Here is a 25,298-nt window from a genome sequence, read left to right as displayed (position 1 = left end):
TCATGAATAGGACTAAGGCACTTATATAAGAGGCTCCTGTGAGATTTGGTCCACTTTACATTTTTGTCCCTTCTGCCATGTGAGGATGCAGTGTTCGTCCCTTCCAGATGCAGCAGCAAGACACCATCTTAGAAAGTAAGAGAAGGAGATCTGAGGATTGGGCTCAAAGGTAGAATGATCACCAAGCATGTGCAAGGTCCTGGATTCAATCTCCAGTACTACAAAGGAAATAAAAAATAAGAAGAGACAGGGCCTTTATCAGACACCAAAACTCCTGGTGCTTTGATCTTAGACATTAGCTCCCAGAACTAGGAGAAATACATTTTTATTCTTACTAATTATTCAGTTTCAGGTAAGTTGTTATGGTGGCACAAACAGGCTAAGATACAAAAATAAAAAATTATTTACCTGGGGATCCAAGATGGCGGGCCAGAGGGAGGCAGCATTTTGTGTGGCTCCATCACCTGGGTCTCAACTAGTGGGAATACTGCTGTGCTGAGAGTGACAGAGGACCTCTCCACAGCTGCTCCCTCGCAGGAATTATGGGCACCACTTCAGCAGACCTCAGGCCTCAGTGTTACAAAAGGACTTCTGACTCCCCACTATTCACTATATCACCTGGGGGTAAACTACCAGTTTGGAACACAGGATAGCCAAGTACCCCTAGTTTTCTAATTTCCCCCAATCCCCAGCAGCCACTAACTCCACAGAGTGACTGCCCAATTCAAAACAGCCCTAAGCGACAGGTGCGCAGTTACCAGAATGCAACACACAAGAGAGAAAGATTCCTGATTAGGGAGAGGGTGAGGGAGACACACTTTAGAGACTAATTTGGGGGCAGAAACTGTAAGGTCTACAGGAGAGATAAAGAGATAAGGCCTGGTGCCCATGTCACAGGAGCAGACCCCAAAAGGAGATCCTTGAGGTGCAGTCTCCTAATGGGACTGGCGGATGCTATATACCCCACTTCCAGGTGCCCTGCGCCCAAGACCAACCCTCACACCCTGGTAACCTCCACCATCCTGAGGGCGAAGAGACCAACTAAGAATAGACAACCCCACCTATTGGATGAGAAGGGAAGAGGGAAAGATATTGATCTCCACCCAAAACAATCCTTATTTCTTCCTTCAAGATTTTTTTTTCTTTTTTCTCCTGCCCTCACATCCCCAACATTGTGAAAGTACTTTGTATGAATTAGGATACTGAGGACTGAGATGACTGAATAGTATATTACCGTTGTGTTGTATATTCTTTTTTTATTCTTCTTGTTTTTTTTTTTCTTTTTTCTCTCCAATATTTACTATTTTAACATTTTTTTAAATTTTTTCTAATATTTGTTTGTTTTATGTATTCTACTGTCTTCCCTCTTACTTGTCTACCCAAAATTATTACCTATCTATTCTCCTGCTACTAACTTTCTTCTTTAGATTTCTCTTTCACACTTCCTAAGATATAATAACTTTATATCCTCATATCATACCTCCTCACCATATCTTCCTACACCTCACCTCTGGTTCTCTGTCCACCATCAGAAACTGTAAATGCTTCTACAAATGTACTGATTATATTGTAGAAAATTCACCATTTCTGTACATTGTGACCAAACTGTAAAGGTCTTAATAACAGCTATTTGGTTTTAGGTGGTATTTTGTTTATATTGGGATCTGTTTACATTGTCCTTCCCCTCAAATGTGAGGTATTGGAACCCTACAGAAGCACTATAAGCCTATAGGGTAAAAACGGTAATGCCTCAGATCCACAGAGATAGAAAGGAAGACACATGAGCAACATGAAAAGACAAGGGAAGAAAGTGCCCCAAAGAAATCAAGAAACCACATTATTAGAATCCAAGCCCAGCAAAGGAGATGAAATTACAGAGAAGGAGTTCAGGATGTACAAAATTAAAATGTTCTGTGAATTAAAGGATGATATAAGAGAGCAAATACAGGCAGCAAAAAAAAAAAAAAACATTTTGACAAAGAGCTACATAAACAAATAGAGGAAGAAAAAAGATCACTTCAATAGGGAGACAGAGGTTCTGGAAAGAAAAACAGAAATCCTTGAAAAGAAAGAAACAATACACCAAATTAAAAGCTCAATTGAAAGCATCACAAACAGATTAGACCACTTGGTAGACAAGACTTCAGACAATGAAGACAAAATATATAATCTTGAAAAGAATGTAGACCACACAGTGAAAATGATAAGAAACCATGAGCAGAACATTCAGGAAATATGGGATAACATAAAAAGACCAAAGTTAAGAGTTATTGGGATGGAGGAAGACATAGAGTTCCAAACCAAAGGAATGAACAATCTATTCAATGAAATAATATTAGAAAATTGCCCAAATATGAAGAATGACTTGGAAAACCAAATTCAAGAAGCTTACAGGATGCCAAATGTACAAAATCACCAAAGACCCACACCAAGCCACATTATAATGAAAATGCCTAAGACAGAGGATAAGGAGAGAACATTAAAAGCTATGAGAGGAAGAAATCAGATTACATATAGAGGGAAACCAATTAGGTTATGTGCAGATTTTTCAACCCAGACTCTGAAAGCTAGAAGATCTTGCACAACATATATCAAGCTCTGAAAGAAAATGGATGCCAACACAGAATTTTGTATACAGCAAAATTAAGCTTTAGATTTGATGATGAAATAAAAACCTTCCATGATAAACAAAAGTTAAAAGAATTTACAGTTAGAAAACCTGCACTACAGAACATCCTTGGCAAAATATTCTATGAAGAAGAAATGAAAATCAGCAGAGGGAGGTATTACACTAAAGGAAAAACTAATCAAAGGAAAAAACAAGTCAAGTTAAATAACAAAAATGGCTGAAAATACAAATCATGTCTCAATAATAACCCTAAATGTTAATGGCCTAAACTCACAAATCAAAAGACATAGGGGGCTAGGGATGTGGCTCAAGCGGTAGCAAGCTCGCCTGGCATGCGTGAGGCCCGGGTTCGATCCTCAGCACCACATTCAAAACAAAGATGTTGTGTCCGCCGAAAACTAAAAATAAATATTAAAATTCCCCCCCCCCTTTAAAAAAAAAAGACATAGGCTAGCTGATTGGATCAAAAAACAAAGACCCAACAAAATGCTGTCTCCAAGAGATTCATCTCATAGGAAAAGACATATATGGACTGAAGGTGAAAGGTTAGGAAAATCATACCACTCACATGGACTGCAGAAGCAAGCAGGGATTTCCATCCTTTATTTTCCAAATAAAGTCGACTTTAAACTAAAGTTAATCAAAAGGGACAAAGAAGGACATTACATACTGCTCAAGAGAACCATACACCAACAATACATAACAATTATAAATATATATGCCCCAAACAATGGAATATCTATGTTCATTAAAAAAAAAAAACTCTTCTCAAGATGAAGAGTCAAATTGACCACAACACAATAATTCTGGATTACTTTATAACACTTCTTTCACCATTGGATAGATCTTCCAAACAAAATCTGAACAAAGAAACTATAGAACTCAATAATACAATCAATTACTTAGACTTAACTGACATATAGAGAACATTTCATCCTTTAACAAGTGAATACACTTTCTTCTGAGCAGCACATGGATCCTTCTCTAAAATAGACCCTATATTAGGCTACAAATCAAATCTAAATAAATACCAAAAGCAAAGTAGAGATACTACCCTGCATTCTATCAGATCACAATGGAATGAAATTAGGAATCAATGATAAAATAAAAAATAAAAACTACTCCAACACCTGGAGACTAAATAATATGCTACTGAATGAACAATGGGTTGCAAAATACATCAAGGAGGAGATTAAAAAATTCTTAGAGGTAAATGCGAACATTGATAAAACATATCAAAATCTCTGGAACACTATGAAGGCAGTACTAAGAGGAAAGTATATTGCATGGAGTTCATTCCTTAAAAGAAGAAAAAGTCAACAAATAAATGTCCTAACACTAAAATCTCAAAGCCCTAGAAAAAGAATAACAAATCAACACCAAAAGCAGTAGAAGACAGGAAATAATTAAAATCAGAGCTGAAGTCAATGAAATTGAAACAAAAGAAAAATTGACAAAACAAAAATGTGATTATTTGAAAAAAATAAATAAAATTGACAAACCCTTAGCCATGCTAACAAAAGAGAGAGAGAAAAAACTCAAATCACTAACATATATGATGAAAAAGGAAATATCACGAGACATTACAGAAAGACAAAAAATAATCAGAAATTATTTTGAAAACTCGTACTCTAATAAAATATAAAATATTGAAGGCTTTGACAAATTTCTAGAGGCATATGGGTTGCCCAAATTGAATTAGGATGATATACACAATTTAAACATATCAATTTCAAGCAAGGAAATAGAAGACACCATCAGAAGCCTACCAACAAGAAAATCCCGGGACCAGATGGATACACAGCTGAGTTCTACAAGACCTATAAAGAAGCACTAACACCTATACTCTACAAATTATTTTATTAAATAGAAAAAGAGGGAGTTCTTCAAAACTCATTCTATGAGGCCAATATCACCCTTATTCCAAAACCAGGCAAAGACACATCAAAGAAAGAAAACTTCAGACCAATATCTCCAATGGACATAGATGCAAAAATTCTCAATAAAATTCTGGTGAATTGAATACAAAAACATATCAAAAAGAATGCACAACAATCAAGTGGGATTCCTCCCAGGGATGCAATGTTGGTTCAACATATGGAAGTCAATAGTTCAAATTCATCACATCAATAGACTTAAAGAATCATATGATCATCTCAATAGATGCAGAAAAGGCATTTGACAAAATACAGAACCCCTTCATGTTCAAAACACTAGAAAAACTTGGGATAACAGGTACTTATCTCAACATTGTAAAAGCTATCTATGCTAAGCCCCAGGCCAACTTCATACCAAATGGAGAAAAATTGAAAGCATTCCCTCTAAAATCTGGAATAAGACAGGGATGCCTTCTTTCACCACTTCCATTTAACATAGTTCTTGAAAAACTAGTCAGAGCAATTAGACAGACAAAAGAAAGTTAAAGGGATATGGATAGGAAAAGAAGAACTTAAATTACCACTATTTGCTGATGGTATGATTCTATACCTAGAAGACCCAAATAATTCCACCAGAAAACTTCAGCAAAGTAGCAGCATACAAAAATCAACACCCATAAATCAAAGGCATTTCTGTATATCAGCAACAAAGGGAAACGAGGAAACCTACCCCATTTAGAATAGCCTGAAAAAAATAAAATACTTGGGAATCAATCTAACAAAAGAGGTGAAAGACCTCTACAATAAAAACTACAGAATTAATTTTGTCAAAATGACCATACTGCCAAAAGCACTATACAGATTTAGTGCAATTCCAATCAAAATCCCAATAACATTCCTCAAAGAAATAGAAAAAGCAGTCATGAAATTCATCTGGAAAAATTAAAGAACTAAAATAGCTAAAGTAATCCTTAGAAAGAAGAGTGAAGCAGGTGGCATCACAATACCACACCTTAACCTATACTACAGAGCAATGGTAACAAAAACAGCATTATATTGACACCAAAATAGACTGGTAGACCAATAGTATAGGATAGAGGACACAGAGACCAACCCACATAATTACAGTTATCTTGTATTAGACAAAGGTGCCAAAAATATACATTGCGGAAAAGACATCCTCTTCAACAAATGGTGTTAGGAAAACTGGAATTCCATATGCAACAAAATGAAATTAAATCCCTCTCTCTCACCATGCACAAAACTCAACTCAAAGTGGATCAAAGAACTAGAAACTAAAAGAACTAGACACTGTGCCTATTAGAAGAAAAAGTAGGCCCAATCTCCATCAGGTCGAATTAGGCCCCAACTTCCTTAATAAGACTCCTATAGCACAAGAATTAAAATCAAGAATAAATTAATGGGATGGATTCTAACTAAAAAGCTTCTTCTCAACAAAAGAAACAATCAGTGTGGTGATTAGAGAGCCTTCAGCTTGGGAGCAAATTTTTACCACTCGAACATCAGATAGAGCACTAATCTCTAGGATATATAAAGAACTCAAAAAGCTAAACACCAAAAAACAAATAGCCCAATCAATAAATGGACCAAGGACCTGAACTGACACCTCTCAGAAGATGATATACAATCAATCAACAAATATATGAAAAAATGTTCAACATCTCTAGAAATTAGAGAAATGCAAATAAAAACTACTCTAAGGTTTCATCTCACTCCAGTCAGAATGGCAGCTATTAAGAAGACAAACAACAATTAGTGTTGGCAAGGATGTGGGGAGAAAGGTACACTCATACATTGTTGGTGGGACTGCAAATTGGTGCAGCCAATATGGAAAGTATCATGGAGATTCCATGGAAAGCTGGGAATGGAGCCACCATTTGACCCAGCTATCCCTCTCCTCCGTCTATACCCAAAGGACTTAAAAACAGCATACTATAGGAACTAAACTATACTACAGATACTAAACATTGTTTATAGCAGCACAATTCACAATAGCTAAACTGTGGAGCCAACCGAGATGCCCTTCAGTGGATAAATGGATAAAGAAAATGTGGGATATATACACATGCAATATTACTCAGCAATAAAAGAGAAAAAAATCATGGCATTTGCAGATAAGTGGATGGAGTTGGAGAATACAATGCTAAGTGACATTAGCCAATCTCAAAAAACCAAATGCCTAATGTTTTTTCTGATATAAGGAGGATGATTCATATTGGGGTTGGGAAGGGGAGCATGGGAGGATTAGACAAACTCTAGATAGTGCAAAAGGGTGGGAGGGGAAGGGAGGAGGATGAGGGTAGGAAAGATGGTGGAATGAAATAGACATCATTACCCTAAGTGCATGTATGAAGACACAAATAGTGTGAATATACTTTATATACAACCAGAGATATGAAAAATTGTGCTCTAAAAGTGTAATAAATTGTAATGCTGTCATATATAACAAATTAGAATAAAAATAATTTTAAAAAATTAGTTTCCTTCTACATAAATTATTTCTTTTGAAGATAAATCAGTAATTTTGTCCAACTATCACAGAAACTCAAGACTGGATAGGTACCCACTTGAGTCATCTCATCCAACTATCACTTTAACGTCTGGATCCTTTCTACTTGAGGACCTTCCCACCCTAATGTTCTCTGAATGCTATTATAGCCCTGAGCTGCACCAGCTCCCTACACTATATGAGCACAATACTCTTGCTTTGGGAATTACTAGGGGGCCACGCTTTTTTCACTTCTCTTAGGTAACACTCCTGAGATAACACAAGTGAGGATGTGATTTGACACTTATCTTGTTAAGATGAACAATGGATAATTTGAATGTGAATCAAGTGTAGAAAAGTGTTCTACATTTTTCAGTCAGTTAAATAATTGTCAAATCACTTCACTCTGCTGTTCAGATATAGCTCAAACTATGAGAATCCCCAGAGTTTTAAATTCTCAGTGATTTTTAATGGTCTTTTGAAACCTAAACCAAAGTCAATTTGATCCTGAAAGTTATACCTATCTTCATTCAAAAAAATTTTATTGAGCACCCACTACATATCAGTACCTGTGCCTACACTTGGGAAATGAAAAGAGATTATTGGAAATCATTCCAAGTTAGAAGAGGAGAAATGCACTACTAATTTTAATCTAAGGCAAAATAAAATGGGCATCTATAAGAATTTGCCTGTCCATTTAATGATAAGACAGAACCAATAGCAAATCGAATATTGTTTTTTTAAAACAACTTATAAAATGCTTAGGAATAAATTTTATAAAATTTGTACAATAAATATATACTTAAAACTACAAATGTTGCTTAAAGAAATAAAAGAAGGCCTGAATAAATGAAGAGATGTACCATGCTCATGGACCAGAAGACATAATTATGAAAATGTCAATTATCCTGAAATTGATCTATAGATTTAATGCAATCTAATTGAAGTCTGAGCTGGCTTTTTGTATGAAGTGATAAGTTGATTCTAGTATTTATATGAACATGTAAAAAAGCTATATCAGATAAAAATGATTACCAAAAAAAGGATAATTTATACTGCTTAGTTTCAAGATTTAGTATAAAGCTGCAATAATTAAAAGAATATGGAATGTTTTCACAAAGGTAGAAATATTGATCAGTGGAACAAAAAAGAATCACACAAAATTCAAAAATATATCCAAATGTATGAGGTCAATTGATTTTTTTCATCATGTTCTGGGATGATTTTAAATGGGGCAAAATTGTCTTTTCAGTAAATAATGCTGGGAACACTAGGTATTTATTTTGGGGAAAAATGAACTTGGGGGAATGAACCCTAATGTTATATCAGATACAACTATTAACTAGACATGTATCAAAGATGTAAACATAATTTCTGAAGCTGTAAAGCTAATAGAAGAAAGTAGGTCAGTGTCTTCACAGCTTTGGGGTAGGCAGAGATTTCTTAGACGATACAAATATTGTAAGCTATAAAAGAAAATTGATAAACTGTGAACTTCATCAAAATAAAAATATTCGGTTCTTCACAAGATATGATTAATAATATAAAAAAGCAATCCTGACACTGGGAGAAGATTTTCACAATAAGTATTTATAACACAGAACTTACAGTCAGCATATATAAAGAACTCTTACAACTCACTCATAAAAAGATAAAGAACCCAATAAAAATGGGTAAAATATTTGAACAGATAGATCACAAAAGATATAAATGACCAAAATACACATTTTTAAAAGTTCATTGTCATTCATTAGTCATCAGGGGAAATGCAATTAAAATCATGTGGTATCACATGCCCACTAGAATGGCTAAAATTAAAAATTAAATTTTAAAAGTAACAATGTCCAGATGTTTCCCATTCACTGGGAGTGAATACAGGAGCAGGGATGATTTGAAGAATAGATCATTAAAGTAGTTTAACACATGACAAGTTTGAGGTGCCTGGGACCCATACACATTGAGAAATGTTTATGTAAACAAAGAAGGATTCCCAAGCTGGAGAGAAATTTGAGAATAAGTAACATAGGTGAGAGGTAAAGTTCTAGAATGGATACAATTTCCCATGCTGAGTTGTAACTTGAGATGGGATGAGCCACAAAATGAAACCATATGGAATATCTCCATTTAAGTGACAGTCAGAGGAACAAAGAAGTCCAGGAGAGAATACGCACGATCTGTCAACTGGTCATAGAAAACAGCATCCATCGGGGAGAATATTCAGAAAGAGGGAGTGGGCACCGGCACACAGCACATGGGCTTTGGAGTTTTTATAATTAAAGTTATCGCTGACTTCAATATGATTTCACTCTAGTGGTAAGAACCAAATCGAATTTCCAGTGAAGTAAGGAATTCACCAGAGAAGAAGGAGGGTTGAAAGTTAGACCATCCTCAGACATCTTAACCGTGGGGAAGGAGGATAGATGCTGGGCAGAGAGAAGAATCGATATAGATTTGGAAAATGCTTTTGTAAAAAGAAAGGTAGTAAAATCAGCCAGATTTTATGCTTACAAAGTTTTGTAAGGGCTAAGAAGTAATAGAGTGGCAAAAACTAACAACACACGAGACAAGAGTAAGTGATCTGCTAGTCTGTCTGTCCCATCAGTGACCAGAAATTCCAAGGAGGTGTGTCCCTCAGACCCCTTGTCTCCAGGTGCCACATTTCCCAGATATCTGCATGTCTTCAGGCCTGAGGGAGCATACCCTCTGCAGTCCCCACCTGAGAGTGGCTGAGCCATCTTCTGAGCAGTCTTCTTCCTTCTGGTTTCACTCCCACTGCCCCACACCCCAACAGCCAAAGGCTTCCCACATCATACCAGTTCCCTATTCTTACTCCCTTGTACCCAGCTTCTCCCTTTATTTATAGGCTCCTTCTGGTCACTCCGCTGCACCCTAAGACTCCCCTCTTCTGAATACTTTTTTGAATCCCACTCTTTTGTGGCTTCTCCAAGTGCTCCAGCCCAAAGAACTCTGGTACATCTTATTTTTTCCTAATTTTCTGTACTTAGTGCAGACACATTAAAGTTAAATGCTACAAAAAATATTCCAAATGAAATAAAAATTGATAAGATGGGTGTGTGTTATGTAGAAGTCCCATCCTCTAGGAATATCTAAATACAGCTTTATGAAGCAAGCTTTCTACCTGAAGTTATTATAAATTGTTCTTTTTTTTTTTTTGCCAGGGGTGGGGGTGGGTACCAGGAATTGAACTCAGCCCTATTTTGTACTTCATTTAGAGGAAGGGTCTCAATGAGAATGAGTTGCCCAGTGTCTCCGCCATTGGTGAAGCTGGCTTTGAACTTGCAATCCTCTTGCCTCAGCCTCCAAAGCTGCTGGGATTATAGGCATGTGCCACTGCACCCAGCCTATAAGTTATTCTTTGACTGTTATTTTTGATATGGAATACTGAATTCATGTAGATAGTCTTTCCTTAAGTCATTATTAGATTACTTACTTGCTTTCACTATTTGAACCCTCTTTTAAGGCAACCAAATCATAGCTGCAAAAATAAGAGGCCACGGACATGACAAACAAGAAACTGAACAAAGACTATTTTGCCTCAGAGATTCAAGCTTACTACAGTACAATGAAAATACAAGGTCATTAATAAATAAGTCCACACAAGGCATCTTGTAATCAAATTATCCGAAGACAAAGAATTTTGAGAGTAGCAAGAAAAAAAGAAACTCATCTCATGCAAGGGGATCCCCACACAAGACTATCAGCAGTTTTCTCATAAGAAATATTGAAAGTCAGAAAGAAGTGAGAGCCTACACTTAAAATGCTAAGAGATAAAAATTGCCAATCAAGAGTACTATGTCTGGCCAGACTTGATGGCACACACCTGTAGTCCCAGAAACTCAGGAGGCTGAGGCAGGAGGATCACAAGTATAAACCCAGCCTCAGCAATTTAGCAAGGTCTTCAGCAACTCAGTGAGACTCTGCCTCAAAACAAACAAACAAACAAACAAACATAAAAAGAGCTAAGGAGTAGCTTAGTGGTAAGGTCCCCTGGGTTCAATCCCCAGTCCCCACACATCCCCCCCCCCAAAAAAAAAAGGAAAGAAAAGAAAAGCTAATATGGAATACTGAAATATTTTAAACAGAGGAATATAATTGATGTTTTATTTTTGTAAAGAAGCTATACAAGTATTAATATAGTTCCTTCTGCTTCCTTTTGAGGTGTTTTTATGATACATATTCACAGTGATAACCTGATGCTCCTGGACATAAAGCTCACAAAAGTGTGGGAACCAACCAAAGGACTGGATCTCTCTGGAATTTTTGCTCAGCCTTGTCCACGCTGAGACTTCAGAAAGTTGTTAGTTATAATTCAGGTTTTCCTACTTTGGCACTAGTTCCGTTTGAGGCTTGTGCTCCTGGGTTTCTGCTACAGCAAGCTGGATTCTTTGCATTCATCTATTATTCTCTCCAAGTTTTTAGGGTGGGCAGGGGAAGTTCATTGGTTTGCCCTGTGACCCCAGATTTCTGATGAATCTCAAAAGAGTTGCTAAGTTTTCAGTTTGTTAAAACTTTTTACAAATTAACTCCGCAGGTATTTGAGCTCCCTCCCTATATAATTTTATGAAAATGTTTAACTTCTTCAGTCTATTCCAGGTATATAGGAGCTAGGAGAGCTCTAACTATATAAACAGGGATACTTTTTTATAAAGTGACTTTATTCAGGAACTACTATGTGCAAACCTCTCTGTTGTGGATCATATGCAAGGGAATTCCCCTTAAGAACCTGATGACAAAAACCATTAATATTTATTCCAGAGATTTATTTTTTATGTTTTATTAGCACATTATAATTATACATAATAATGGGATTCATTGTGATATATTAATACATGCCTACAAAATAACATTTTTTTTCAATTTCATTCTTAGTATTTTCCCTTTTCCTCTCATCGTCCCTTCCCTAATCTTTTTTCCTCTTCTCTACTGGTCTCCTTTCTATTTATTTTTTAATTGTTGCATCATAATTATACGTAAAAGTGAGATTCATTGTGAGACGTTCAAACATGCACATAACAAAATTTGGTTGATTCCCTTCTCCATTACCTTCCCTTGCTCTCCCCTTCTCCTTCTTTCTTGATTCTCTTCCTCTATTTTATTATCCTCCATTCTATTTTCACAAGATTTTTCCTTTTTCCCCCTTTTTTGCTCTCTAGCTCCCACATATAAAATAAAATTTCAATCCTTAACTTTCTAAATTTCATTTAGCACCATGTTCCCCAGCGATTTATTAAAGCTCAAAACCTTTTTAGAACTTCTTTTCTAGCATGGTTTCAGTTGTGGAAATTGTTTCTTTGGTGGATGTCTTCATTCATTCATTTGTTTAATTAATATTTTTGAGGGCCTTCTATTCAGGTCTCATCGGTAACATCTGGAATTCGAGTTGGGGAACAATCAATCAAATCCAAGTCAAAATCAAATTGTTAAAAAAAAAAAGGTTTACATCCAATGAGGCAATACAATTTTTTAACACAATCTTCACCTTTTTCTCTATTAAATTCTTAAAACAATTCCAAAGGTTATTACTAATATTCAAACTCCTCAAGAAACACAGTATTGAATGGATTTTCAGCTAGGCCTTCTTTGAATCTAATGAGTCATAATATGACTTGTTTTATTCATTATCTGATTGCATATGCTTAGTACTAAAATTGATCTTTTTCCTGTCTGAATGATGAAGGCCAAATATTTAAGAAGTTTGTTTCTCTTCTCTTCAAGTTTATTGTATAAAAACAGTATGCTTGTTGTTCTTGGTTTAATTTTCTTCTCTCTCTCTCTCTCTCACACATACACGCACACACACGCACACACACACACATACACACACATATGTTGACACATTTTCTATTATTTAAACTCAGTTTTATGCAACTTCTTAGTCTTTTACCTTTTGTTTCAAGGGTTTTATTCTGTCTCCTTGATTTTGAGAATGAGAATGTACCAGCACAGGGTTTTCTTAAAATGGGAATTTATCTTACCATAAAAAACATCTTGTTCAAACTGACTCCACTTACAGCTGCTCTGCTCTCCAGTGTTCTGCGCCTGTCTCAAAAGAATCCCTTAACAGTTATTCCTCACGGTAACATGCCCAGCTCACAGAATACCATTTTGCAAAGCATGCACTTTGGATTTTAAATGAAAACAGGCAAGTTTCCTCTGCCTCTGGCATGACTCCAAACATCTGAAATGTTAGAACATGGTGCTTTTATGTTGAAGCATTACACAATCACCAGTGCGCAGAACTGCCTTGTTTCCACTACTGCTACTTTGGAAAGAGAAGAACAGAAAGAAATAGTTCTGTGCAATAAAATATATGTGTTTGGGTGGCAGAAGGGAGGGCAAGGGGGAATGGGTACCTGAATCATTCAGTTTAGATATCTTCCATCCTGAACATGATGGAAATGGACACCTGGAAGACTTTGTAAAATCCCTCCTTCCAAAACACCTAAGAATGCAGTAAAATATCACTAATTATCAGGGCTTTAAATGTCACATTTCCTGGTCTCTGGGTTGAATCTGTTTGGGGATGAGAAGAAGACAAAGGTCTTGAACTTGATCTGAGAATCAGAAATCTCTGGATTAAATGCTTTAAAAAAAAATGATCCCTTCCCTTTTTTTCCAAGTCTGATTTCTGCAACAGCTTTTTCCCAGAACATAACAGCAAAATCTTTGTCCTCAATAAATATTTGATCATGGGGAAAAGATGGATTTCTTGCAATTGTTTGCCACCATTCTAATATAGGGAAATGAGTACAGATATGTATGACTTTTAGCTTCCAGGGCTGATGGGAAGAGAATGTCCCAGATTTTAGGTGTGCAGTGACTGTGTCCCAAGCATCTGGGCAGGTCCTGGGGACATGCACCCTTGCTCTCCTTCTAGAGGGCATACCTCACACACACCTGGACATTTAAAGTTCTGCAGCCTCACCAAGGAACTAACCCAGAGCAGACTTTAATGGGTCCAGAAATAAACTAAACCCAAGGCAAGTGCCAGATAAGAAACCTCCCTAAAGAGGCTGAGGAACCTGGTTTGCCACTGCCTGGGTTGGTCACTTGGACTTTCTATGCCTCAGTTTTTCCCATATACAGACTGCGGATTTGAAAGACTCCTTAAGGACCCTCTCAGACTTTCACTTCTACTTTTCCAAGATCCTCAGAAGTCTTAGCCTGTCCAGCAGTGTGAACTGTAATTCCACAGACATACCTCAGCCTTCTGCCTGATTACGTGCTTAAGGTTCTGGGGTGACCCCAGGAAACAAGTGCTCTGAGCTAGCAAGTTGTCTTTAATTTAAGCAGGATGTTTTCCGTGCACTCCTTTTGCACTGTTCTGCTATGTAGTTGACTTCCTTTTCAGAACCTGCGCAACAGGGGGAAATCTCTTTTAAGACAGAGGCTCTCTATTTCAATGGGGAGAGGGTATGGAACAGGAAAGGATACCGTTAGGACCCCTGACCCGGAGAGCCTGAAAGGGCCAAGTGGAAATGTATTTTTCTAGTAAGAGGGCAAAGCAGACTTCTTAGAACGGTGTTGGGGGTTCTCCCGCCCCACACAGAAGCTGTGCTTTCGAGAGCAGCCACTAGGCTGCCCCCACCCAGGAGCAGGTGATGCGCGGGTGCCGCTCTGGGGCCACTCCAGGTGGCGTGTCTGCAGACGGCACTTCGAGACCCACAGGGAATGGAGAATACAGGAGTCCCCCGTGTGTCCAGCCTACGCAGGAGAGCGCCGCCCTCTAGCGACCAAAATGGGAGATGCAGCGCGACGGGAGCCCCGCAGGAGTCGCGCGGATGCAGGTCCTCGCCACTGTTAGTTCTTTGCAGAGGACATACTTGGCCGAGAACGCCCTTGGACTTTTTCTCTATGTATGAGCTCTAGAACTGTTTATGATATCCTCTAGGGCCAGCGAGATCGATAAACACATAGGTGGATGGATGAACACAAGATAGATATAAATCAGTGATGGACAGATAGATCAAAAGATATATGGATGACAGGTAGCTCAAAATACTTGTTGAGAGTTCGCTATGTACCTGGCCCAAGGATAAATGACGTTGTCCATTATTCCGTTTGATTCTCTTCTGAACACCTTGACTCTGTGAATGGTGCAATACCTCTGTCCCTATTTTCCAAATGGGAAAACTGAGGCCTTCGACTATTTAGTGAGGAGTTTGCTTATTGGCGATCTTTTGCAGACCCAGGAAGTAGGGAAGCAGATCAATCACAAGCCCCAGACACGACTGTCTGCTTTCTTCCCAATTCCTGCGGAAAACATGTACACGTGCTGAACACTGGAGTCCTGAGCACAGGGACCCTCCTTCTTTCTGAACACCACTGTCCTGGGGCGCTGACATCACAAACACCGGGGCACCTTCTCTAACTCATCAAACACCACGGGACACCCTAGACGCAGCGCTGGAGTCAGCGAGTCCCCGACTTGGGACCCTGTCTAGGGAGCTGAATGAAGACGCGTCCCTTCCTCTGGCGGTGCCAGAACTGTGCGCAATCCGTGTAGAACCTGAGGTTTTGCTTGCTTCTTTGGACAGGAGTCTCACTAACAGAAGAGGGGCAATAAGATCCCCTGAAAGTTTCAATCATTCATTTCTGTAACCATGAACTGCACGCCTAATGCGTGCCTGAAGCTACTAAGCGCTGCAACAAGGAACTCAGTCAAGTGTGGGGAACTTGAGGGTGAATAAATGAGGACATTCCGGATGGCCCTGCTTAATGCCACGCGGGCACCTGGGGAGGAGGTGGGAAGAAAGGGGAAGATTCACCATCTCAGAGGGTGTCCAGCATATCCCAGAATCTAAGACAGTCAGCCCCATCTGCCCAACCAACGCCCCCACCTCGGTTTCCCTCTGGGAGCAGGCATCCCACCGTGCAATTTCAGTGACTTTATGCGGGGAAGTTGACCCCACCTCACTCCCTCCCCAAACTTCCTAATTGCCTTGGATTTGTCACCCGGCGGTGAGACGAGCCACCAAGCACCCCCACTCCCACCCCCACCCTGGGAGCCCCGTGTGCAGGCGCTGGGGACTGACCCCTCCCGCGAAAGCGTCGGCGCGGGGCTGGCGTAGGGCCTGCGTCAGCTGCAGCCCGCTGGCGATTGGGGCGCGCGCGCCTCCTTCGGTTTGGGGCTAATTATAAAGTGGCTTCAGCCGCCGCTAGCCTCGGGACAGTGAGGCAGGCGCTCAGAGTCCCGCAGCCCAGCCCGCGGCCCCGCGGCAACGCTGAGGACTGCAAAGGTGAGGCCCACGTCAGACAGTGCACCCTGGCCGGCTTCTCCCCCGACGCCGCCTTCCTCACACTTGCCTTCTTCTCTTCCTTCCAGAATCCTGTCTGGGACCCGATTTTACCAACCACCTGCTCCATCTGAACAGCGTCAACGTGAGTGAATTTGCCCCAAACTCACCTTTGCTCTTGCAGGTTTGGGGACGTCCCCTTGTTCTCATTGCATGCTTCCCCTCATCTTTCTCCCGATTCTTCCTTGTGACCCCAGTCAACATCGTGCTTCCCCAAGAGCTTGCTCTATAGCACTTGTGCTCAGGCGTTTGCGCCATCACTCTGCCCTGGGCAAGGGACTCCCAGGAAGATAGCAGTGTTCCTCTGGCTGGGGGTGACTGCTCCAACCTGGGAGCAAAACGATCTGAGCTATTCCTGGGTCTCCCTGTTGTGCAGCGCGGGAGGAGGGGGATCCCAGGAAGGAGAGTCCCCAAGGGCTGTTGCTCAGACGACCCCCTCCCACCTGGGGTTGTCTCAGCGAGGGGTCTCTCCCAGGGATCCTTTCTGCGCCAGGACAGACTCTGAGCGCGAGTGCTTCTCTCCTCGCAGCCCATGGCGCGGTTCCTGAGACTTTGTACTTGGCTGCTGGCTCTCGGACCTGGGATCCTGGCTACTGTGCAGGCGGATTGCAGCCAAGACTGCGCGACATGCAGCTACCGCCTAGTGCGCCCTGGCGACATCAACTTCCTGGTAAGTGTTGCGCTTGTTGAGTGAAGCTAGTCGCCGGGACAGTTCGCTGACAGCCTTGGGCCTGCCTCGGGACACGTCCCTCGGTCACACGGGTCAGAGTCGCGGAAGCGCGAACCCTTGACGACCCAGGTACCTTGGTTGTTCTAGGAACGCTGACTGAGGTCTAGCTCTGGCTCTCAGCGTTGGGGACCGGCGACTATCTGGCCCTGGTTAGAGCAGAGATATCTCCACACAAACCAAGTTTGTTTTAACTCTGGGGATCCCAGAACCCCGAAAAGGTCTCTCTTCAGCACCTTGGATAGCACTGAGTTCTCTCCAAAGTAGTCCAAAGGAAGACCCCCACACACACAGCCACCCCAACTCCTAACATCCCAGCTAAAGACCGCTCACACTCAACCATCATTCCTCCCCCCGAAAAAAATGCAATTTTTGTTGATGACATCTCATCTCCGCCTTTTGAATTTCTTTTTTCTAGCTCCCTCACCTATGGATAGGAGCAAGCAAAGAGATGAGAAAGGGATTAAAAAAAAAGAGGGAAGGGGAAATCACAATTGACAGGATAGAAAGAATTCCTAATTACAAACAAGTGGAGACTGAATTCAACTTGTCTTGACCACACTTTCATAATACAGACTAAAATAACAGTTCAATTTGGTTATGAGAAGGTCACAGGAGAGATGGCCAGTGTCCAGAAAAGTGGTGTCAGTCCAAAGATAAACCACACTGCAAAGGGCTTAGCGGGAGGTCGTGATAAAATGACTATCATTCTGAATGTAGTCCACTGGTTCTTGAATCATCTCTGATGCTTTCCGGACCAGATTCTCTGGTTTTGAGACTTGAGAGGCTTCATTCTTAACTAACAGCCTTAATAATTCCTTTGCACTGCCTCTGCAATTTGTTGAGATTTGTGATGCCTAAAAAACTCAGTAGAGAGTAATGTATTAATCCAAGCTAATCAGCTTGCTCTGCTTGAGCCTTTGAAGAAATTTAATATTATGGTGTTGCTTGAAATGGAGAAGAATACTGAGGAAAGGACTCCAGAAATCCAAGGTATATATTTCAGGTTAAATGTGTTTTTCATTTGAGTATTTGAATTTCCTGATGTTTCATTTTATATGTGTTAACTTGGCCTAAAAGACAGATAGTAATGTATATTTTAAAACTATGAGGCAAATGTTCCATCTTAAGTAGGGGGAACCATTCCCTTTATCTGTTATTATTCTTTCTCCTATAGTCATGAGCTTTAAAACTATGTCTCAAAATTGAGCAAATGTTACAAACCTAAGAATAGGTCTTGCAAGTGACAGATTTTATACATGAGATAGAAATGAACTGAAACCATGCCATATTGACTATCCATCTTTCAGACCCCATAATTCCCCTACCCCATCACATGTGTTTTGAGCTTTGTCTCTGCTTGATACACACATGGTTCATTCGGTAGCCTAGGATTCTCTGTCATCTACATTCAGGTTATGTGAATTTGGAAGATTTTTTTAAGTCACACAGCCTGACCTCAAAATAGTTGCAGATTTAATTAATTTTTGTTATTCAGTGAATTAATAAAACTGACAGTTAACAATCTTTCAAGTTATTCTTTGTATTTAATTTGCTCACTTCACCAAGCTCCAAAAAATATTACTCATCTTCCTTTTCCATTGCTGAGGGACACTAGCAGCATTCCATTGTGTGGCAGCTAGCCCTTCCCTGGAAATCACCAAAAATGCCAACTTTTCTCAGCCTCTACTCATTAGAGAGACTAACCACCTTTCTCAAACTTCTCCTCACTGCTTTTTATATTCTTTTTATATTTTTGCTTCCTGATTTTTTTTTTAATCCAGATGATGGTATGGCACATGTAGTGTGAGCAACACGGAAAAAAAAATAAGTCTTCATCAACAACAACAAAAAAAACTTGAAAACATTTTGAATAATAACCAACTGATTTATTTTATATTGGCGCTTAACACTTAGTGTTTTTATTTTCTCAGTGACAAAAGATTTTGTTAATGTGTATGTTGCTGGGATTACAGCCGTTCTGTCCTTTTAACTTGGATACAATGACATAGGAGAAATGAGGTTGCCTGGGTGAAAATAAAGAGTAAAATCAATGTGACAAATATTTATTGAGCTTCCATCAGGTGAAAGACACTTGAGCTTGGTACCATGGAGGATGCAAAGATGAGCAGACATGCCATTACTGATGTCCAAATAGTATTTACCATCTAATACAATACTGACCATAGGATGCAGTGTGTGATCAATACTAAGGATGCATTGATGGCTGTGATTGTTTGTCACTATTTTTTAAAGCATTTTGGTGTAAGTATACAAAATATTAAACATTAATTTTTGGAAACAAGATCATAAAATTCTCTTTTTAGAATGGAAATGTTATTGCAATGGAAATATCACTGCCACTTGAACATCTTAACTCTTTAATGATGTTTAAATTCCTTAATTAGATATTATCAGTGATAAAACAGGACAGTTTTAATTAGAGCATCTTTTGATTTTTTTAATATTATTTATATATTTGATTTTCTTAGACACAAAAAGCTTAAATAACATTGAGGACTGGTTGGCTATATATTCTAAATATTTTGTTGCGTGAATAAAATGTTTTCTTTGTGAAAATAATTTTCATTGTTAAAATAATATGTGTGTATTTAATATCATTTAATATCAATTTATGTATCAGTATATTTTTAAATAGCAAAAAAGGGCCTTGCATTTTTGTCTAAATCAAGTGACTGTAACCGGGTTCTGTATGTAGATCTGATGCAAATATAAAAATCCCTGAAATGCTAAGAAATACCTTATAGATTTTATAAATATTCCTGTAATATTAGTAGTCTCCTTTTATCATATGCAAGTAATCTGTTGAATAGAAAAAAAATCTGAAGAACATTAAAACGTATAGCCTTCATCTTATGGTGATTTGAATTTATTGTACAATAAAAGAAAAGAATTATATGCTGATCATTCCTATTTTATTGAATAACATGTTTTCAGGTGGAAAAAGATTTTGACTCTACACCAATGGCACAATTTAAGAAAATGAACACTGTTAATTTGTGCCTTTGTATCTGTATAACTTCATAGCTGATTTCATCATTGCCAACATTCAGTTCAAGATGATGAAACCTGTTTTAATTGATCGAGGAACAATGTATTTTTAGCAAATCAACATATCAGAATTCAAATAATTCATAAGACTTAAATTATGTGTTCAGGATGTCTTTCTGTTAAAATTTATTGTGAAATTGTTGTTTCTATTTGAAGATCAAACGTGTCTCCAGGAATACTGGCTACCATTGTTGCAAAATATTAACAAAAGAAAGCAAATGAGCCTTACCAATAATGATTTTATTGGTGAGATAAAATCAAAGGAATTTTAAGGGACTATCCCTAAGTAGGTAAAAAGAAATTTCTCTCTTTTGGTCAAAAAAAATTTTTTTTTTTCAAACAAAATGAGGGAGAAATTATACAGTGGAATTAGATTGTGAAGGCAACCATTCTAAGTTAAAATCGGTTAGGGTGGTCTTCTAAAATATTGGAATGGCACAGTATGTGCAGTGGATTTAATATCCAAAGACAGATTTCTAATTTGATTTAGTCAATTCCCCCACTTTCCTTTTTCCGGTTTTCATTTGTTTCATTTTCCTGTTGAGTGATTAAAAAGTTAGGATATGAAAATGGGGATGATCTTATTCCATGGGAATCTCTACATCAAAGTTAACATATTGTGGTCCCCAATTTGCTGACTTACGGAAATCAGAGAAGCCTCCTTTCATCCTCACTTCCAATTGTCTCCCCAGGCTTGTACGCTGGAATGTGAAGGACAACTGCCCTCTCTCAAAATCTGGGAAACCTGCAAGGAGCTCCTGCAGATGTCCAAACCCGAGCTTCCTCAAGATGGCACCAACACCCTCAGAGATGGCAGCAAGCAGGAAGAGAGCCATTTGCTCGCCAAAAAGTATGGGGGGTTCATGAAGAGGTACGGAGGCTTCATGAAGAAGATGGATGAACTTTACCCCGTGGAACCCGAAGAAGAGGCCAATGGAGGTGAAGTCCTTGCCAAGAGGTACGGGGGCTTCATGAAGAAGGATGCAGAGGAGGGGGACGCCCTGGCCAATTCCTCAGACCTGCTGAAAGAGCTGCTGGGAACAGGTGACAACCGCGGGAGAGGGAGCCACCCCCAGGATGGCAGTGACAATGATGAGGACGTGAGCAAGAGATATGGGGGCTTCATGAGGGGCCTCAAGAGAAGCCCCCAACTGGAAGACGAGGCCAAAGAGCTGCAGAAGCGTTATGGGGGCTTCATGAGAAGAGTGGGCCGCCCAGAGTGGTGGATGGACTACCAGAAAAGATATGGGGGCTTCCTGAAGCGCTTTGCTGAGTCTCTGCCCTCCGATGAGGAAGGAGAAAGTTATTCCAAAGAAGTTCCCGAGATGGAAAAAAGATATGGAGGATTTATGCGATTTTAATACCCCTTTCCCATAAGTGACCCCTGGCCCCCACAATCCACTCTCCCCCCTCCAGTGAGAAACTGCCTCATTGATAACATTGATCGTGTTTTCTTGTCATGTGACGCTTGCATTTTACAATTAACTATGTGGTCTGGATAACTCTACAGCCTGAAAGTTGTCAGTTCAGGGTCTGTGTTCTTTTGAGAGTCTTTAAGCTCAATCTTGGTCTATTGTTGCTCTCTTGTCTTCACGCCAAAATATTGTGTGTTACCTTGTTCCCTGTTTTTGACAAAATATCAATAAATGCTTCCTTGTATATAGATCTAATAAACCTATTACCCCAACTGCACCATATTCTTCTAAGTCTCTTCTTCTCCAAGGCATGTTCAGGCTTCCACAGTAAATCCTAGACTCAGAGACCGCACAACAACCTGCTTTTGACAGAACAGCCACTGACCTCCTTATCTTCTAACTGAAGCTGCAAGAACATTTCTTATTTAATTCCTTATATGGGAAATCATAGGTAAGTTAATGCATTAAAATAAAATAAGATGTAAAGATTATTTAGCCCTATTTTACACACGAAGAAAGTGAAGCCCAGAGGGACTAAGTACATGACCCAAGGTTGCTCAGCACTTAAAAGATAGAATTAACCTCCAGTCTTCTTGTTGGCAGTCAGTATCCTTTCCACCCCATTTCCTTATCCCCTATCCATGTCACTAGCAAGAGTTGGAAGAACTTGGAACTATGTCTTGTTTATCATGGTACACCCTTACACTATGACTGTATTAGATTCTCTAATATCTGATGAATGGATATATGAATGAATGAATTGGATGAAAGAATGAATTTGGCAACCAGGTAATCAGGGACTGTATTGTGACACTTATGTAATGCAGATTCCCAAAACATAAGGAACTTGTGATTATATCATATGAATAAAATCATTTAGGACAACATTCAGACATAAGATAGGTAACATTTCTTTATTTTCTTATAGAAACTAAATGCAGCTCAGTCCCTAGCCACCAGGTCATTTTTCCAGGACTCCCACCTACCCTTTCCCCTGTGTTCAAAATATTAGAGTTCAGCAATTTAGGAAAGTGGAAGATAAGTCAATGGTCTGCAGTCCAACAGTGTTGACCACAAGATACCCATTAGCCAAACCTGGGTCTGTTCTGATGAGACAGCTCCACTGTCTTGGGCAGTCTATCCTCTTAAGTCCACCCCTGACAGGGCTTTTGGGACATCCACATTAGAAGATTCATTTCCTCCTGACCAGTGCATAAGGTCACAGGCCCCCACCTTCATGGACCACTACGCCACCTACCTTCCTGATCCTTGGTAAACTTAACTTTTCTTTCAGGAGTTTGAAAACTCTCCTCCTTTAGAACTAGAGATGCGCGTAATGGAAGTGAAGCAGGTCAGGAAGCAAGTGTGGCTGACCCTAAAAATCCATTTCAGGGGGCTGAGGTTGTGGCTCAGCTGCAGAGCGATCGCCTCACGCGTGCAGGACCTTGGGTTTGATCCTCAGCACCGCACAAAAATAAAATAAGTGAAATAAAGGTATTGTGTCCAACTACAATCAAAAAATAAATATAAAAAAAAAATCCATTTCAAGGGAAAGAGTGATTGGAGCATGTCACATTGCAGATACTGATTCTCTATTCAGCCTTAGCCAATTGTTTCTCTTGGACATGCCAGCTCAGTATTGCCAGACTTTTCCAAAGAAACTTGAAATCTAGATTTTTAAGATAATATCCCAAGATTTTTAATGTTGGTAATTCATTCTGCTGAAAACAATGTGAGTCAAACACATCTTCAGATCATATTTGAGAGGTGTGGGGGTCATCATTTTGAGAATTTTTAAAAAGTTACTAAATTGTCTCCCCTGGAGCAAATGATTCCCAAAATTTGCATGCAGGAATCCAGTCTATACTATCCAATGAGCAAAGGGAAATGCCCTGTGGCTTCCTGAGAAGGTAATATAGTTATGTTACAGAAATACTGTGCATACACATTTCAGAAAATAACATAAGGTCATAATCACAGAAATGCATTTTTTTTTCAAAGCAAGCACAGATGTTTAAGCTCTTCCTTTTTGTTTTGGGGCAATGAGGTTAAAACACCAGGATGGTAAATGGACAGCTGGATGCAGCTCATTTCACCACTTGTGGCCTCTGCCCAGAGCTGCACAATGTCAGGGGTGTGAATGTCACACTCTCTAATCCCCTCACACCTGGTACAGAACCAGGAACCTAGAGTATTACTATATTGTTCCAAAATTGTTCACAGAAGGAAGGGACCAAGGATAGGGACCAGGAAGTGAGAAAAAACAGAAAACGACAATTGGGAGAGAGACCTCCTTTTTTTTTCACACCTAGATTACAAGGCTGTGAACCCAGGTGAATCATCCCAGGGCCCAGGATCCCTGGCCCAGAACAGTCCTTAAAGTATGAGTGGTTTTCCACAAAAGGTGTCTTGAGGGTGTTCTATAGGCCTCCTTTCTTTTCCAGATATCTTCTGAGCTGTCCTTCAATCTGAAATTTCATCCTTAGAATTTTGCAGAACTTTTAAAGGCTTTGATGTTTTCAAGAATTTCCTATTTAAATTCCAATAAGCGGTTGCCTAAGGTCCCCTGGGGAGGCTATTTTCAATGCAGATAACAGGGATCTGACTGTAGTACTGTGTACTCAGCAAAAACGTCATGACTCCCCCAGGGCTAGAGTACAGTAAAATGAATCCAAAACTGCTGGTGACTTCAGGTTCCTGAGAAAATTATGTTGACCCAGAGGAATGGGGATCCTCACTACCTGCAGAGGGCGCTGCTACTCCATTCTGCCCCTTCCCTACTGCTGGGCTTTCTTCCCCTCATTTCCATTTTCTTGGACTTCCCTATCCCATGCCAAGCTTGGGTCCTTCTGAGAGTTAATAATGTGTGAACCTTAGGGTAGCCTGTCTGAGTGGAAATGCCAGCTAGCTGTATGAACTGAAGCTCTTCCTGCCCCACTTTGCCCCTCTGTGCCTCCCTAGGTTGCTGCAGTAAGTACATGTGTCAAAGTGTACAAAACATGTAAGCCAGGGCCAGCTTCCAGTCAGACTTAGTGTTAGGCTGCTATTGCTTAGTCTCACTGTTCATCCAGTTGGATCTTGGGCTCTCCCTGAACCCACCCACTTCACCCTGGGTTTTTTAGGGATGAGATACCATCCATGCCTAGTGTGGTCACTAGGTAGCAGGCTCTTTCTTGATGGTTGTCCTATGAAACAGAAACTAACAGCCCCTTGATACTTATCTTCATTTCTTCAATTTTCTACTACAAATATGTAAAATCTGTGTTATGAAACAGTTACCCACATGTGATTATACATTTGTCTGAGCCTTTAGAAGGTACAACACCAAGGGTTAACCTAAATGCAAACCATGGACCCTGGGTAATTATGATTTGACAATGTAGGTTTATCAGTTTTTAAATTAAAAAGTAATAATAGTAAAAATTTAAAATAATAATAATAATAATTAAAAATAATAATAAAGTAAAACAGACCACTCTGATGGGGGATGTTAACAGTAAGAGAGTCCGTGCCTGGGGTGGGTGCAGAAAGAGTATGTACCTTCTGCTCAATTTTGCTAAAACCTAAAAACGAAATAAATAAGACTTTTTTAAAAAGTTAATCTAACAATAACAAAGGCATGAAGAGTCTGAGCTTTGAGCATTATTATTCTTCTTGGAATAATATAGGGAGAGGTATAAAGCTCTTTGAATATTTTTTCTTTTTTTTCTCTTTTTCCCTGAAACGTATATAGCGAATCCACATTAATCAAT

The 25,298-nt window shown here is 39.4% G+C and overlaps 1 protein-coding gene across 1 annotated transcript; it reads left to right on the top strand.

Moving 5' to 3' along the window:
- Window positions 1-16,129: 16,129 nt before the first annotated feature.
- Window positions 16,130-21,823, top strand: Penk (proenkephalin). Its single transcript, XM_046428578.2, has 4 exons — window positions 16,130-16,275; window positions 16,362-16,417; window positions 16,862-17,002; window positions 20,824-21,823. The coding sequence occupies exons 3-4, from the start codon at window positions 16,865-16,867 to the stop codon at window positions 21,490-21,492; spliced, it is 807 nt and encodes a 268-aa protein (XP_046284534.1). The 5' UTR covers window positions 16,130-16,275; window positions 16,362-16,417; window positions 16,862-16,864; the 3' UTR covers window positions 21,493-21,823.
- Window positions 21,824-25,298: the final 3,475 nt, after the last annotated feature.

The sequence above is a fragment of the Marmota monax genome, unplaced genomic scaffold (genome assembly GCF_021218885.2).
Source record: "Marmota monax isolate L192 unplaced genomic scaffold, Marmota_monax_Labrador192_F-V1.1 WCK01_AAM20220418_F8-fsc00044, whole genome shotgun sequence".
NCBI classification, from domain to species: domain Eukaryota; kingdom Metazoa; phylum Chordata; class Mammalia; order Rodentia; family Sciuridae; genus Marmota; species Marmota monax.
This window is presented reverse-complemented; position numbering and strand designations above follow the sequence as displayed.